This window comes from Eulemur rufifrons, chromosome 5 (assembly GCF_041146395.1).
Source record: "Eulemur rufifrons isolate Redbay chromosome 5, OSU_ERuf_1, whole genome shotgun sequence".
Classification (NCBI taxonomy): domain Eukaryota; kingdom Metazoa; phylum Chordata; class Mammalia; order Primates; family Lemuridae; genus Eulemur; species Eulemur rufifrons.
In genome coordinates, this window is record NC_090987.1 from 21,384,695 (window position 1) to 21,401,978 (window position 17,284).

Here is a 17,284-nt window from a genome sequence, read left to right on the forward strand (position 1 = left end):
CTGAGCTGTTGCCAGTGTATGCTGGCATCGAACGTGTAAGGATGATGGTATTCAGTCTATTTTTAGCTTGAATTGTTCACACATTTCTTCTTTCTATGTTTTTTTTTCCAGATTTGCAGCCAGTTACTTACTCAGAACCTGCATTTTGGTGTTCAATAGCGTATTACGAATTAAACCAGAGGGTTGGAGAAACCTTCCATGCATCACAGCCCTCACTCACTGTAGATGGCTTTACAGATCCATCAAATTCAGAGAGGTTCTGCTTAGGTTTACTCTCCAACGTTAACCGAAATGCTACAGTAGAAATGACAAGAAGGCATATAGGTATGCTTTATTTTTCCTGTGTGAAAACCAATGCCATAATGCTATATACTCCTACTGTGGGCATTATGTGGTATGCAAGAGCTTGTGCACAGAAAAACCAGTGTTCTTTCTGTTGGTTAAGTGCACGGGCTTCATTGCTTCTAATAGATCCTGGTGATTCTTCAATCAGCAGACTCTTATTTTTGACTGTTCTTTATTTGGCACCCTTGATAGTGGAAAGTCCTTCAATAAATGTGTGTTGAAATAATTTGAATTTGCTGAGTCTCTACAAGTCATAAAATTGCCATGTTCTGATTTTGAGGTTATGATTTTTGTGAATCCCTTTTTCCCCAGTTTGTTTATATCTTCAGGGTTTTTTCTCCCTTCGGTGAGTTCGTATATTAAATCAAATCCTCTCCCTATTATTCTGAGTTGAAATATCTAGAACAAGAACTACCATTTAATATAATTCAAAATGTAATTCAGAGGATCTCAAAATGTGGTCTGGGACCTCTGGTGGTCCCAGAAACTCTTTCAGCAAGTTCTTGAAGTCTAGACTATTTTCATAATGGTAGTAAGATGCTGTTTGCCATTTTCACTCTCATTCTCTTGTAAGTCCAGAGGCTACATGGCATGTGATTTTATAAGAGATGAAATGTAGATCTGATTTGAGAATCCAATTCTTTTTCTGTTAGGCCAGACATTCAGGAGATTTAAAAAAATGTGAAACATTGCCAGTCTTCTCGGTAATTTTTTTACTTTGGAAATACAGTTGTTTACATAAACATTATTTATGTTAATATGTAATGGATTTGTTTTGATTTTTAAATGATTAATACATTTTTTTAAATCTCAGTTTTTGTATCTAGTATGGTAAGTTTCCATAATGTAATCTACATAAAGAAAAGCTCTTTGGGGTCCTTAGTATTTTTTTTTAACAGTGAGGTGGAAAAGGTTGATAGCTACTAATGCTTGAACATCATTGTCATCACCTTAAAGTAACTTCTTTTAATAAGAGTTTGCTTCTACTTTTTTAGTTATTATTACCCATCACCTCCTGTGAGAAATAATGTTGATTACCAGAGTGATTTTTGATACTGCAAAATGATAGTGACTACAGTCTGTTACTTAGCTTCATGCAGAAGTTAGATCATCTTTTTACTTTTGATTTCTAGTGTAATAGGTGGTTTTGATCAGAGAATATAGTCTGAAAAATCTCTACTTTTTAAACTCAGTGTTTTTCTAATGGCCAAGTACGTGATTGATTATTTTATAATATCGTATAATCGCAGAACCAGGGTACCAAGTTCTACATTTAAATCTGGCTTGTTGGTTGTTTTGTTAATTTTCTTTTGCTGTGTAACAAATTACCACACACTCAGTGGCCTAAAACGAAACAAATGTATTGTCTCTCAGTTTCTGTGGGTCAGGAGTCCAGACATGGTTTCGGTGGCCTTCTCCTCAGGGTCTAACGAGGGTGAAATTGAGGTATTGGCTGGGCTGCATTTTCATCTGGAGTTTGAGGTCCTCTTCTAAGCTCACATAGTTGTGGCAGAATTCAGTTCCTTGCAGGTGTAGCACTGAGGTCCTCATTTCCTTGCCACATTTGTCCCTGCTATCCTCAAAGCTAGCAGTAGAGTGTGCCTCTTGTGTTGAATCACTTTAGTTCAGGAGTGCCTAGTCCATTTTAAAGGATTGTCTGATTAAGTCAGGCCCACCAAAGATAATCTTCCCTTCTTAAGGTTGACTGAGTATATCTGAAAAATCCCTTAATGGTAGCACCTAGTGTTTGAATCACAAAGGTGTGTGTGCACCAGGGCTGAGACTTTTAGGTGCCATCTCAGAACTCTGCCTATCACAGTTGTTTTTAAAAAGCCTTATATCTCGTGTTATTTTGTGTCTTTGATCTGTCAGATTCTGAAAGAAGTATATTAAAATCTCTCCGTAATTTTTTTTTTTTTTTTTTGAGACAGAGTCTCACTCTGTTCCCCAGGCTAGAGTGAGTGCCGTGGCATCAGCCTAGCTCACAGCAACCTCAAACTCCTGAGCTCAAGCGATCCTCCTGTCTCAGCCTCCCAAGTAGCTGGGACTATAGGCACGCGCCACCATGCCCGGCTAATTTTTTCTATATATATTTTTAGCTGTCCATATAATTTCTTTCTATTTTTAGTAGAGGTGGGGTTTCGCTCTTGCTCAGGCTGGTCTCGAACTCCTGAGCTCAAATGATCCGCCCACCTCAGCCTCCCAGAGTACTAGGATTACAGGCGTGAGTCACCGCGCCCGGCCCGTAATTTTTTCTTACCTAATTCTGCTTATACATTTAGAGATTCAGTTGCCACCATAACATAGGGTTTTTGCAAGGGCAAATGATTCTAAACCTCTTGCTTTTTTTTTTTATCTTTTTTCTTAACCTTAGTGGATTCTTTAATGAAAGACTGTTGTAATGAAGATATATTTATCCAGTTCCTTCAAAATTAAATTAATTTCTTTAACTTATTTTAAAATAATGTATAATCTGTATGAGACTATTTTGCTATTCATGTACTTTTCTTCATTCTTTAACTACTTTTGATAAGTATGTATGTATTTTAAAAATCAATAAAATTATTTTAAAAACTTGGAAAAACATAAAATGATATATTTCAATGTTAGACTTCAGAAAAACATAGGTATGAAAAAGGTCCTGGAAATGCCTTATATCATTTTAGAATTCCAACAAGACTTCAAGAATCAGACTAAAATAGTAAATGTTATAAACTAATCCTGTATGTATTTTATTTTAGGAAGAGGAGTGCGCTTGTATTACATAGGTGGGGAAGTTTTTGCTGAGTGCCTAAGTGATAGTGCAATCTTTGTGCAGAGCCCCAATTGCAATCAGAGATATGGCTGGCACCCTGCAACAGTGTGTAAAATTCCACCAGGTATGGATCGAACAATGTAGATAAACCTATACATCAACTTGCTTAGTTTTTCTAGTTGCTAATTTTAGGAATTAGGAGATGATTGCATGCTCATATTCTAGAACCTATAGCTCTTTTATAATTATTTCTCAATAATGATACTTTTTTACGCAATTTCTTTTACTTTTTTCAATCATAGGCTGTAATCTGAAGATCTTCAACAACCAGGAATTTGCTGCTCTTCTGGCTCAGTCTGTTAATCAGGGTTTTGAAGCCGTGTATCAACTAACTAGAATGTGCACCATAAGAATGAGTTTTGTGAAAGGGTGGGGAGCAGAATATCGGTATGAAATACATATTCAGTTCAATTTTCACAGTATGTCTTTTTATCTCATTCTCTGCATCTTCTGGAGTTCATTTTTATCTGTGTATTGAGGTAATGGAATCAGTAGATGTTTATGTAAGATGATGAAAGAAAGTTGGTGGCCTCTGGATTCAAAACTGTTGCATGTTACTGGGCTGGCATTATAGAAGATATGATTAAAACATATGTACGTATGTATTGTAACGTATGCAGAGTGTTATACCGTAAAAGAGGTATATTTGAAAGTTTATGTCAGTTCCTGGAAAGAGACATTTTCACTGTTGATGGCCCATGGTCTGGTCTAAAAGATCAGTAGGATTTAAGTAGTCATAGATGGGGGTGGTGAGCAGGGTGGGAAGTGATAATTCTGACAATAGAGTAGCAGTTTAATGTGGAGTATAGAAAGTAGAGAAAAATGAGACTGAACAAATAGGTTGAGATGAGTTGAATTAGGTGAAGAGGTAGAACTTTATTCAGGAGTAGAAGGGGTACTTGCTGATATGCCAAGCACCATGCTGTGTTTTAAATGTAGTATCTAAGAATTACTGTTTCTATTGTTACTCCTTTCCCTATGAGGTTTAAATATGTGAAATTGCAATCTTTGTAGGTAACAAATGATTCAAACTAATACATAATTGAAAATAGGCTTAGAAAAGTTTGATAATTTGCCCAGGGTCTCATTGTAAATGGTTGAAATGGAACTGGAAGACAGCCCTCCTAACTCTTACCTCTTCTCTGAGGATAGTAGTGATAATTGCATAACTGCGTTTTACAAAAACTAATTTGTCATCAGTGGATGAGATAGACTAGGTTATTACCAAATTAAATAATTGACTGGATTCCACATCAAAGAGAGAGAAGACTTCTTCACCATATTAAAGGATAGAACTTAAGTAAAATACTTAGTCTTTCTTCAACTCTGATTGCTTACTCTCTCTGCGTGCCTGCTTAGGAAATACTCATACAGTATCGTAATTGTATTCCTGCTTCATCCAGCAATTTGGTCCCTTCAGAACTTAATCTCATTTGATTTGGACTTGATTCCCTCTCTTAAACAAGTTTTGTGAGGCATCTGACTATTGAGATGGTAAGGTTGGAGGTCTGCTTGTTGAATAATACTTTTATATACCAGTCTTTATATCTTAGAATGAAGACTTGTCATTATTTTGTCTGACTTATATTGGTCGAATAATTCATTTTGTGATTTTGCTATGGTTCTCTTTTGATCAGTACCCTTTTGAGATGTGATACCTTTAAAGAATGCTGAATGCTGTTTTTCAAAACTTTGGACTTCACTCAATCTGAGTTGATAGTAAAATCAGATTCAGTGGTACATCTGATAGGAAGTTTTCAGGTCAGACTTTTTCTTTTCCTTCAAAATGTTAGAATAATGCAGAGAATATGGTTGGAATTTAGTGGAATTAAGAGTGAACTACGTAGGACAGGGAGAATTCCATATATATCTATAGGTCTTCTGCTAAGAATAGTTTTATTTTTTTTAATTGGTAGAAAGAGATACTGCCCATCATTTACTGTGGACTCTATCATTGTTTAACACAGAGATAAATTAAAATCTATAATTATAAGCAGTAATATACAGTATGTTTTTATAGGTATTTGTAGTCAGGTACTTTGGATAATCAAGTAGTTTCCTATAACGTTTACAAATCAAAATGTCAAATACCCATATATCTGTGAATTGTGGGTAGCTACCAGGAACTTGTCATCTTTAATGATGCTAAAGCTGAGGAGGTAGACCTGATAGTTAGGTTTCTAAAACTATTATTCAGTTTTGTTAATGCCAACTTGATTGTCAGCATAACAACTAGGTAATGTAGTAAGCAAGGAATTTCCATGTATGAAGAATTCATTTTAAATTGAGAAATATGTCTGAGTTAAGTGAACAGAAGTGCATAAACAGGTAGGAGGGATGGATCATGGTACAGTTGTGCCCAAATAAGTGTAGTGGCGGTCTTCTTCAACCTACGTCCTTTCTGTGACCTGGATTAAGAATTATTTCTGAAGGGGAAGTGGTGGGGGGAGGGGAAGGTAGCCTGTACCATTATTAAGCCACAGTTGGTGCGTCATTAGAGTTTGCACCCTCAGGGAAATTTTGGGAAACAGAGAACCTACAGAACTATCCCACCCAGGGGAGAAAGAAGCCCTGGTTGTGTAGATGTCAGTTAGTTGAGGGCTGCTCCTGGGGATGTTAATTTCCTGACAGCTTTAGCCTGCTACACATGTGGGCATGACAGAGAAGTTCTCCGGCATAGAATTCAGATACTTGCAATTGGAAGTTGGCTAGAGCACAGTGAAAAATCTGAAGGGTATAGTGGGGGCACTGACACTATCTGCTACAGAAAATCACATCCTTGGGAATAGTTTTAAGCTGTATTGCGCTTGTGTTGCTTGGAGATGAAGACTTGATAATGGACTTTTCTCGTGTTTGAAGGGCAATTACTTTGTAGAAACAAGCAGGTTTATTATTATATATAGCAAATAAGACAGAACTAAAATCAGTGCATAGAAGTGACAAGATGGCATTGAATATGTAATTCCCAGAGAGTAGCCTTTTTTGTTGAAGCACCAGAGGTGTTTTTTATTAAGAGTCTGAATGATGTTGCTAAAAGGGATGTTATTCACTGGCTTTGTCAGGGTAAGTTCAACTCTAACATTCTCTGATAAGGATTTAGCGTGGGTCACAGTTGTGTTTTTGTTTTGGTAGACTTTTAAATTTGAACTGCGTTCCGTTTAGACTCTGTTTGATATTTTTGTATCCACTATTCTGTGGTTGATTTAATTAATAAGTGGGGTGACCATATGTCTCTCTCAGTTTGCTTGGGACAGTCCTGGTTTATATCTCTCCTTATACATTCTCTCTCAGAGGTGTCCTATTAGGATGCATGATAAATAATAAGGTCACCTTACTAATTGTAATTTGATGGGAAATGAATACTTCTGTAGATCTCTTAAAAAGAAAAAAAGTCACTGAAAGTACTTCAAGGATCAGCCATTTTTCAAAATAATAATCAGATGTCCAGAATTTATTATTCCAAAGAAATTAGATTATAATGTATACAACCTTTTAATTTCATAATCTTTTTTTTTGTATTCTTTTAAACAGAAGGCAGACAGTAACAAGTACCCCGTGCTGGATTGAACTTCATCTGAATGGACCTCTACAGTGGTTGGACAAAGTATTAACTCAGATGGGATCCCCGTCAGTGCGTTGCTCAAGCATGTCATAAAGCTTTGTCACCAGTCAAGTCCCATCAAAAGACTTAATGTAACAACTCTTCTGTCATAGTATTTGTGTGTGGTCCCCATGGACTGTTGACTATCCAAAAATTCAAGAGAGAAAACAGCACTTGAGGTCTCATCAATTAAAGCACCTTGTGGAATCTGTTTCCTATATTTGAATATTAGATGGGAAAATTAGTGTCTAGAAATACCCTCTCATAAAGGAGGAAGAGAAGATTTTAAAGACTTAATGATGTCTTGTTGGGCATAAAACTGAGTGTCCCAAAGGTTTATTAATAACAGTAGTAGTTATGTGTACAGGTAATGTATCATGATACAGTATCACAGTATTGTGCTGTTTATATACATTTTTAGTTTGCATAAATGAGGTGTGTGTGTGCTGCTTCTCGATCTAGGCAAGCCTTTATAAAGTTATAGTACTTAATCTGTTATTTCCACTTCTCTGTTATTTTTGTGTGTCTTTTTTAATATATAATATATATCAAGATTTTCAAATTATCATTTAGAAGCAAATTTTCCTTGTAGAAAAACTAATTTTTCTGCCTTTTACCAAAAATAAACTCTTGGGGGAAGAAAAGTGGATTAACTTTTGAAATCCTTGACCTTAATGTGTTCAGTGGGGCTTAAACAGTCATTCTTTTTGTATTTTTTTTTTTTTTAATTTACTGCTAAATGTTATTATAAGGAAACCATACTGAAAATCTTTCCAAGCCTCTTGTCTCCATTCCCCCTTTTGTCCTGATACCAAAACAGCGTAGCATGACATCATCACCAGTAATAGTTGCACTGATATTGCTGGCACCAGTTAATTCTGGAGTACAGTAAAAATTCATACAGAGTAAGTCCCCTTGTCTTACACCAAATTTCAACAGGTGATAATTGACTTGTATAACCTAGCACTCTATTGATTTATCCTTCCACCTCGTAGAAAATGCACAGGTGGTAATATGATTATTTTCAGGGATATACGAGAATTACTTCAATGTATTTATCCTTTTTTTTAAAGCTAATCTATAAATAACCCTTTTTAAAAAGGTATTTTAAAATATTTCAAGAGCAGACCTTCTGCTCTTTGATTTGAATAGTTCCATTTGATTTAATTACCAGATTGTATTATGAAATGGACCTTTTGTAAATATAATTGTTTCTGCAAAATACCTAGAAAAGTAATGGTAAGGTATGATCAGCAGATAAGGGTCATCTGTTTTTAAAGTATGTTGTATTCAATTTATAAATTGAATGTTACTCTATATAATTATGAATTCAGAATTTTAAAAATTGGGGGCGAAGCCATTTAGCAAGTTTTTTAGCTTATTACCTGCAGTCTGAGCTGTTCTTAACTAATCCTGGATATGTAGTTGACCATATTTTATGCTCTGCAGTGCAAGGAGATTCCAGAAGCTCTGTTGGTAGTCCATTCTGCAGCAGATAGTTACTATGTCTAATGTTGACTCATTACAATTTGAAAATTTCTTGTTTGCATCTCAGTAGAAATGGAAAATAACCACTCCTGATCCTCTTTTCGTAAATTTTCATATTTTTGAAGATAGATGTCTTTGGTACTTGTTCTTGGAAATCATATTCACCTGTATCTATAAGTATCATTTTGATACTTCCAGCATTTGGTTGTTTTCTATTGGAAACTCCCCACTTTCCTATATTTGTGTGTATATGTATGTGTTCATGTAAATTTGGTATAGTAATTTTTTATTCATTCGACAAATATTTATTGTTCACCTGTTATGTGCCAGGAACTTTCTTATTTCTTAGCCTTTGGGTAAAGGTGAACAAGACAACTACAGTTCCTGCCTTTGCTGAAACAGCAGTTACACTAACCCTTAATCATCTTACTTGTCTATGAAGGAGATAAACAGGGTACTGTGCTAGAGAATAACAGATGGGATGCTTCAGGTAGGACATCAAGGAGCACCTCTGAGGAAGTGATGCTGGAACTCACACCTGCCATTGAAGGAGCAAGCAACGTGGAGAGCCAGGGGAGATAAGCATTCTGGCGAAGAGAACAGCATCACATGCAAAGGCTCATATATTAAAGGAAACTCATGAGTAGGTATTAATGCTTTATATAGAAACCTCTATACAAATCCAAACTTGAAGATCAGAATGGTTCTACAGTTTATAATATGTTGAAGGTGGCCTTATTTTGTGATAGTCTGCTTCATATCATTCTCACTAGTATATCTTCCTCCTCAAACCTTTGCTGTAAAAATTTCTCATTTGCACCAGGTCAGTAGCACTTAATTTAACAAACCTTCCCTGTGCAAACTCTCACCATTGTAGTGACCTGCTGCTTGCTCCCGGCCTTCCTGCTGCCCACTATGACTTCTGCCCATCCTGTGATTAGAGTAAATGTCCCAGGTATCAGGCTGGCTGGAGATAATGAGTGGTGCTTCTGCCCTTTGGAAGTTTTTACTTACTTGAGAACTTGTAGTGATGTTAGGGAACAGTTCTGGGGGCATAGAACAACTTTGAAAGTGGTAGAAGATTCTGGCAGTTACTCCTGCATTGATACGTTAAATGAAGCGGTGCCTACTATGGCATTTCAGTAGTGGAGCACATCTCTACAAGTCTGATGTGACTTTTCTGTAAAATAAGAAATTAGGACTCTTTGGAAATACCTGTTGTATTGAGTAGTTATACCTGTTGAGCAGTCGACTTCATCATGGTGGTGAATACATTTGTGTGAATATGTTTAATGCTTTTTAATGAGATACTGGTTTTTGCATTTTATCTACTGTGGCCTAATTTTTATTGATTTCCCTCCCCTTTCTAGGTATGGTTTTCTTTCTTTTAAGTGATAGGGTCTCCTCTTTGTTGAATTTTGTCTTTATTAAACTAACAACATTATTTAGAATTTATCCTCCACAGTACTGGTGATTTTCTCAGTTAACCTGAGAACTGAATGACCATGCTTTCTGTCACGTTTCTAATATCAATGGTGGTTTTCCCAGTGGGTTCTACAAAGATACCTTGGGGCTGGCTTGGGGGCTTAGAGGCTGGTGAAGTTTCCACTGTCTTTGATCTAACCAGCGTCAGCTTTAGTGTTATTCTATATTCGAGTCCTACATAAGACTTTTTTTGAAAAAAAGAGTTTGATTGTTTTCTAAAATAGGTTTGAAAAGCCTTTATAACCCCTGGCTAAGAAAATGTAACCGGATTTAGACCAGCCTTTTAGAATACCACTGATTGTGCTCTTTTCATTCTACTTTGAAGAAGCTTTCCTGATTAGGTTTGAACTATACCCATCATATACTGATTATACATTATGATATACATTCAGTCAATAAACATTTGTTGATACCTATTGTTTACCCAGCCACTGTGATAAATTTTGAGTAATGAAAAGATGAGTAGGATGTGGTCCTGACGCTTGAGCTGTGCTTGCTCTTGTGAAGTCCAGACCTATCATTTTGCCAGAAGGAAATCTGCCTAACTTTTCTTGAAAACTAAATATTCTTATTCTGAGTATATATCTGCAAATTGCTTAATATCTAGTTATAATTTTTACCTAAACTATATTCAGTTTTGCTTGATTCATCTGTCTTTTTAAACATTATCAGATTTTTCTCATTTGTTAAAGTTATTTTAATTTCACTTTATTTATGCTTTTATTGTCAGTTTCTTCAAGACTAAGACTTTGAAGGTGAAAAACAATCAGTCTGGTGTTTTACTAGTGGAAATAAAAAACAAAAGAGAGGATATACCCAGTTGGTTTCTCTACCTCTTCCAAAAGCTGCCCATATATACCCTTAAGATCCTTCTTTTTTTTCTAATTGCTAAATACTTTGGGCATTTATTCAATATTAGGCACCCTCCTTATCTGAGGGTAGAATAGGTTGACATAGAAAGTAACACAAGGCAATCATCACTGTGCTTAAAATCTGTCTTCACATACAATCTTTGCTTTAAAAGGTGAACATTCCATTTCCCAGTTTGTCCCGGTCTCCATGCCAAAGCCTCCCACTCCCACCCCGCCCTGCAAGTATCTCTTTAGATAACTAAGTAATCTGTGGACATGAGCAATGAGTGATCTTTTTTCTTACTCACATCTAGGGTGTTGATGTTTAGACATATCAAATGTTTTCTTTCTGTTCATCAACTGAATTTTATTCTTCCTCTCTTCTCCTAACAACATGTATACAGGTGGTACTTGCTGGTTGCCCTTTCTCCTGTCAGCCATGTTTTATCTGCATATATCAGAATGTTTCTCTCCTTTGAACTTACTAACAAAAAAAAGGAGGGTGCTTTTCTATGCCCAAGTCCTAATTTCTTTACCATGAAGGTTGATAAGCTCAAACTGGTCGATCACTTAAATCCTCAAAATTGCTCAGAAATTCTTTCCAGTTAAATGTCTTTGTGACTGGCAATTGACATAAATTATCAGATTCTATTTTAATTTATGTTTAAGCTAATGAACTTTTCTGGCAGTTGCAGCCAGTGTTTTCCCTATAATACCAGCCCTGTTTCCATCTTGAAGCATATTGGATTGTTACAACATGCATTTAGTACAACTAGGAGCAAAGATGATAGTGTGTGGTCTCCAGAGGTATTCAGAATCCTGCTGTTGAATTCCTTTTATACCTTCCTTTTCAAATTTTCATTAATATTTCATTTGTATAGACTATGTTTTGTATGTAGTAATTGAGGGGCAAATTATTTCTTGGAGTAAAATTCTTATTTTGAGCCTCACAGCCAGGAAATATGAGCTATACTCAGTAGCCTCATGATAGCCTTTATGATAAGAACTTGTCTCATATGTTCATGTAATTTTGTGAGTAGGAGCTATTTTATCTTGGATATTATAGCTAACTTAATGTATAGCAGAACTGCCTCAATCTTTTTAGTAGAAAATAAAGTATATAATGTATATGTATGAATTTATATACGCATACACACACAGAGAAAACTAACAGTTGGGGTCAATTTAACAGTGTTAAATGATTCCATTGTTTTTAATCTCACATCTTGGTAAAAAGTTCTTAGTTTGCTTGTAGGCATTTTCCTTTTACGGACAGACCACCAGAGTAGATTTTTTTTTTTTTCTGCCAGAGTCCTAATTTGGCGGTTCAGTTAGTATGCCATTTTTAGGCAACTTGAAAACTAAGAATCACAGCCAGAACTCATTAACATCAAATAAAGCTCTGTCATATACTCCTTCACTAAATTATTACACATCCAGTGGTCTCTGGGACATACTAACTTAGGGTTGACTTTTCTTCCTTCCTTCCCTTCCTTTCCTTCCTTCCTTTCTTTTCTTTCTTCTCTCCCTCCCTTTCTCTCTTTCCTCTCCCCTTCCTTTTTTCCCTTTTCCCTTACCTTACCTTACCTTACCTTCTTTCTCCCTACCCTCCTCCCTCCCTCCCTTCCTTCCTGTTAGATTGTGCCCTTCTTAATTCTTCTTCCCTTGGTGTGTGACATTACTGCCTAAGTTACCCAGGGAAGTACCACTGCAAGGTCAAGTTTTCCTGTATCTTACAGCCTAAAGGTGGTTCAGATCTGATTTTCTCAGGTGTGCTCAACAGAATTGGATTTTCCAAGGTTTCTTGGGCCATCCCTGACCCACAGGGGGTCTGGCCAGAGCATATTAACCTTAGTTAACTTCAGTGTCACTTGGTTTGCTGCCATGAGATCCATAATGGACCCCAAAATTCACCATTGCAAGGAAAATGACATTCTTCTCCCCTCCAAAGAAGTAAGAGCTCTTAGTTTCTCCAAAATTCCCAATGTGCTCTTCTGGGTGGGGGATAGAGATAGGGATTTACTTCCTATTTCTAATTAAAGATGATAATTTATTGAACAGTGAGATCTGTAATATATTAGGACAAAAATGAAGTTACAGAATTATAAAAATACTTAGCTATTATATATTTTCCATTTCTCGCAATTGACTGTTCTCCTTTTTCCCTGTGGCTTTAAAGTTTTTGGCTATTTTATAATGTTAGTCACTAGGTAACTTGACATATTTCTAGTTCTATATTAAGTTCTACCCTTTACAATGCTGTATCAAAGTTGGTTCTCAGCATTTGTCTGTAGGAATAGAAATCTTATTAAAGTCTCTGTTCTTCCAATAAATTTTCCTTTTTTCAGTAAGTCCTTAGGAAAATATGTTTGCCATTGTTATTATTCACATTCTTGATTGTTCAAACTGAAAAAAAAGTTGACGAGAAACTGTAGGGTCGTTTTCTGGTGAATATATGTACCTGCCTTAAAAATGTGATCATTTGTTGGTTTGTATAACTAATACACACAGATTAATTAAACTTATGAGAAATAATTATCATATATGTAACAAGTAGGTAACATGCATGAGTTTTGAGGGTTTTTTTTTAAAACCTTATTTCTTGGCAAAATGCAGAAGCCAGATTAGTATTTTCTTATACCAGCTTTACCTCAGACCTCATTTTTGGTTTTTTGACCCTGACTTTTAAGACATAAATATTTGTATCTTTTTATTAGTGATAGTGAAGCTGTGACACTAACCATTTTATACAAAAGCAAGAAAAACTATAGAGATTAAAATGGAAGCAGTTCTTCAGTTGTTAAACTAGATTATAGCATTGTAGGCAAAATAAAAATGTTCATATCTGAAAATATTCTTTTTGCCATCTTTTCCCAAGGCCAGACCTTCTGGTGGAGCACAGTTAAAAGTAACATTCTGGGCCTTTGTAATCTGCGGGAAGTATCTCCAGTTGGCAATCTTCTTTTCAATATATGACGCAAAAATGTGGGAAATAGTTGGCATAAGAATGTTTTCACCTAAAAAAAGAATGTGAAAAGACCTACAAAACTGGATTAATGTCAAAAAGATACAATAAAATACTATATAACTGGACAAAGCCAGAAGAACCTTTAGAAGATTTGGCTGAAAACTGATTTCAAGAGTGAACTTTCATACACTGCTTACTAATTTGCTTGATTACTACCAACTATTCTTAAAGTTACCACCTTTAAATAAGCTATTTCTGGACTTCCTAGCCTTTTAGCAAGCTTGGAGGAACTAGCCATTGGCAAGTGACCTAAAAATATTTGTGGGGGCTAATGCCCTTAAAGGTAGCCTTATGCTCTTGAAAATTCTTACCTTTTCTCTAGCAATTTTAAGGGAAGAGTGAGCCAGCTGCCCTGGTGTTGCCTGGGACCGAGGGGTTTTCTGGATGCAGGACTTTCATTGCTAAACTCAGGCAAGTCCCGAGCACACCAGGAAGAGCTGAGCACTTTAGGTGGTCTTGTGATTTGCCCTCACTTCCTTATGTTGTCACAGGGCAGCTGAACTTAGTAGCAACTGTGGTTGTCAACATTTCTGATATTTCATGGGGTATGTGTTCTCTGATCACATTATTAGGGGTAGAGCATGACATTTATATCAAGTAATAGCTATACGTACCATCATGGTGGTGAGACTAACACTTAGTGGTCCAGCAAAGGTAACTGGTGGTTTAATGGAACAGAGAAGAGGCAACTAGATAGCTAAATTCTTCTGAACCTATGTGTTCAGAACAGATCATGTGTCCTTATGGGGTTAAATTTAATCTGAAATTTAGATTTTTCACAGTAAAAGATAACTGAGTGTGATTGTGGATTTCTTTTCTTGTGGGAGGAAATAACAGCCTTTGATGCTCTGGCCTATACTGCATTTTCCAGTCTATCCTGTTCAAGAAGCCAGAATGTGGTATTGTATTTCTTTCGGTGACTGTTGTATTGAAATTATTAAATGCATCAGCCAATGGCAGGTGAAGGAATTGAGTGTCCTGATACAGACTGAGCAGTTGTTCTCAATTCCTTAGCCTCCTACTCCTAAGGTGCTTACCAGCTAGAACACTGAGCACATGAGGTGAGATTTTTCTAGTATGGCACTAACTTTGTAATGCAATATGATGGATGCAGACTCTGTTCTTGTTTCCCTTTGGTAGTCCTCAGTGGCTGCATCCTCTGTGCACTGTGATGGAGATGTTAAATGTGTTCTTTGTAAGCTTTCATTCTATGATTGTCAAAAGTATGATGTGGTTCTTTTTATTAAACAATGAGCTGAGGCTTTATTACAGCTGGTTTTCAAGTTAAAATTGTTGAATACTGATTTCCTTCCCCCACCCACACCAAATATTTTAGTCTATTTAAAGTACAAAAAAAAAAAAAAAAAAACTCTGCTAAAGAAAACATTGCTTTACATATCCTGTGATTTCTGGTCAACTTTTAAATATATTTATGTGCATCTGTACGTGCTTTCACTTTTTACCTTGTTTGCTGTCTACCTGTGTTAACAGTACTGTCACCATTGAAAGGTGGACGGTTTTCCTAGCATTAAAAAAAGCCATTTGAGTTGTTTACTGTGTTACTATGGGACTAATTTTTAATTGTTTAAATTGATTTTTATTTAAATTGACCTTTTTTGAGAGGAGATTACATTTTCGTGTTCACTTCCTAAATTATATAAGGAAACAAAAAATTGTGTATATTTCACATATGGAAGTATGATCTTAAGAGTGTATCTTTTTATTTTTTAAATTTGATGTTATGTAAAAAGATTATCCCCTGCCCTCTGACAGACAGACAGGTACTGCTTAACATACTACACACACACACATACACACACACTGCACAGTGCTAGTTATGCACTTTAGTTCATTTCAGAGCTTTCCTGTGCCAAATTATTGATTTAATACATAAGATTTTTGCCATGAACAAAAATTAGAAGGTGACAAGTTTACTCGTGAAATGTGCTTGTAACAAAAAAGCAAATATTTTTTTTTAAAGTCTTCATTGAAAAATACTAGATAAGACATATTCTACTCATAATTAGTTATATCATTGGCATGAAATAATTGAAAAACTGAAGAAACTTTTTAGATCAGGCAGACTTTCTTTGTGCTTTGTAAGTGCTGAGTTCTGTAGATGAATTAGTATTTTTCTGGTTTGCAGACTGTTTTCTTCAAACAATTTTAAACATGCTTTAGGATGAAACAAAAAGGGAACTCAGAAGCTAAAATACACTGTCCTGCTTGGCAGTGAACAGCCCAGGGACTAACATAGTTTTATCAAAAATTTTTTATTGGGGGAAAACTTACTTTTTATTTCAAGGCAAGAATGTCACTCACTTGCCATATTGGAAAAAAACTTAAAACAGGTTTACTAAAATTGTTACAACATGCAACTGTGTAAACAATCTTAAAGGATTCTTTCAACATTGATCTACAACATCCCTTTAGTTGACAAATGACTAGAAGAGATCCTTCTTGATTGTCACCTCACACTGGGAACACTTCCTGCTGATTAGCCTGCTGTAATGACACTGATTATCTCTACCAAGAGATTTTTATAATGGCCCTAGTGTCCATGATTGCACATGCTCATCAAGTGACTGAAGAGTTTGGGAGAAGTATTAAGGTTTATGGCCTCTCTCCCCACTTGGCATATTCTTTTTTCCTCTTTCCAAAGGTTGGAAGCCCTTTAGTGCAGGAAGCAGGCATATTAGTATTGAACAGATGTGATCCAATGCAGTCATTTTAAGCACCAGCTATGTCTAAGACCTAGCATGAAGACTCTTCATTTGCTGCTGAAAAACGTGTTTGTACCACATAGTTGTCCAGCTTCCTTTTTGACAAACTCATGCTTTTCATCAAAATATGTAATGAATAGCCAGGCGTGGTAGCATGCATCCATAGTCCCAGCTACTCTGGAGGCTGGTGCTAGAGGGTCACATGAGCCCAGGAGTTCAAGACCAGCCTGGACAACATAGACTCTAGCTCTAAAAAAGATTATATAATTAGTCCAACCTAGAAATTAAAGTTTACAAATGTAAAAATAAATAGCCAATTTTATACATAACAAAAGCAGTCTTCTACAATAAATATGCATGGAAATTTTTATAATTGGTTTAACTGATAATTTTATTAAAAAGCAAATGTCATGCTACTTTGCACATAGTTAAGACTTGTAATAATGGTCTTAAAATCAACCAGATCAGTGGAAGGCAAGATGGAATCAGACTTACAGGTAACAAGTTCATGATAAGTCAGTATGCTTAGAGACTAAGCAAGCTCTTTAGGAAGCTACAAGAGAATGTGTTATTGTGCTCCAGAGTTCAAGCTTACGTGATCATATTGGTTATAGAGTAAATGGAGTTTTGAGGTAGGGATTTGCCAGTTTTTACATTCTGTCTTCAAAAGTTTTGTTGGCTGCCTCTGCACCTTTCTTAATGTTATGTGGTAATAAGATTAGTTTTAAAGAGGTTTATGAAGGAGATGTAATCACAGAGGAAAGAGAAGGTGCTTCTGAACTGAACAATGTGGTCCAGGAAGATGGACAAAATACTGTTTAAACTCAGTTTTCAGTGGCAAATTCAATTTGGAGAGATGGAGAAGACTTTGGAAGGAAGTCAAAATGAGGTTTTGGAACAGAATTCTTGCTCATGTCTGAACGTGCATGCATGAAAACTGGACAAAAT

The 17,284-nt window shown here is 35.9% G+C and overlaps 1 protein-coding gene across 4 annotated transcripts in view; it reads left to right on the forward strand.

The window, feature by feature from the left end:
* SMAD2 (SMAD family member 2) overlaps nt 1-7,238 on the forward strand; it is a 62,773-nt gene extending 55,535 nt beyond the window's left edge. For all 4 annotated transcript variants that reach the window (XM_069468014.1, XM_069468013.1, XM_069468016.1 and 1 more), the window contains 4 exons: nt 112-324; nt 3,087-3,224; nt 3,403-3,547; nt 6,692-7,238. In XM_069468014.1, the coding sequence (XP_069324115.1) occupies nt 112-324; nt 3,087-3,224; nt 3,403-3,547; nt 6,692-6,815 (620 nt within the window). In that variant the 3' untranslated portion in view covers nt 6,816-7,238. The remainder of the gene's footprint in view (nt 1-111; nt 325-3,086; nt 3,225-3,402; nt 3,548-6,691) is intronic.
* The last annotated feature ends 10,046 nt before the right edge of the window (nt 7,239-17,284 follow it).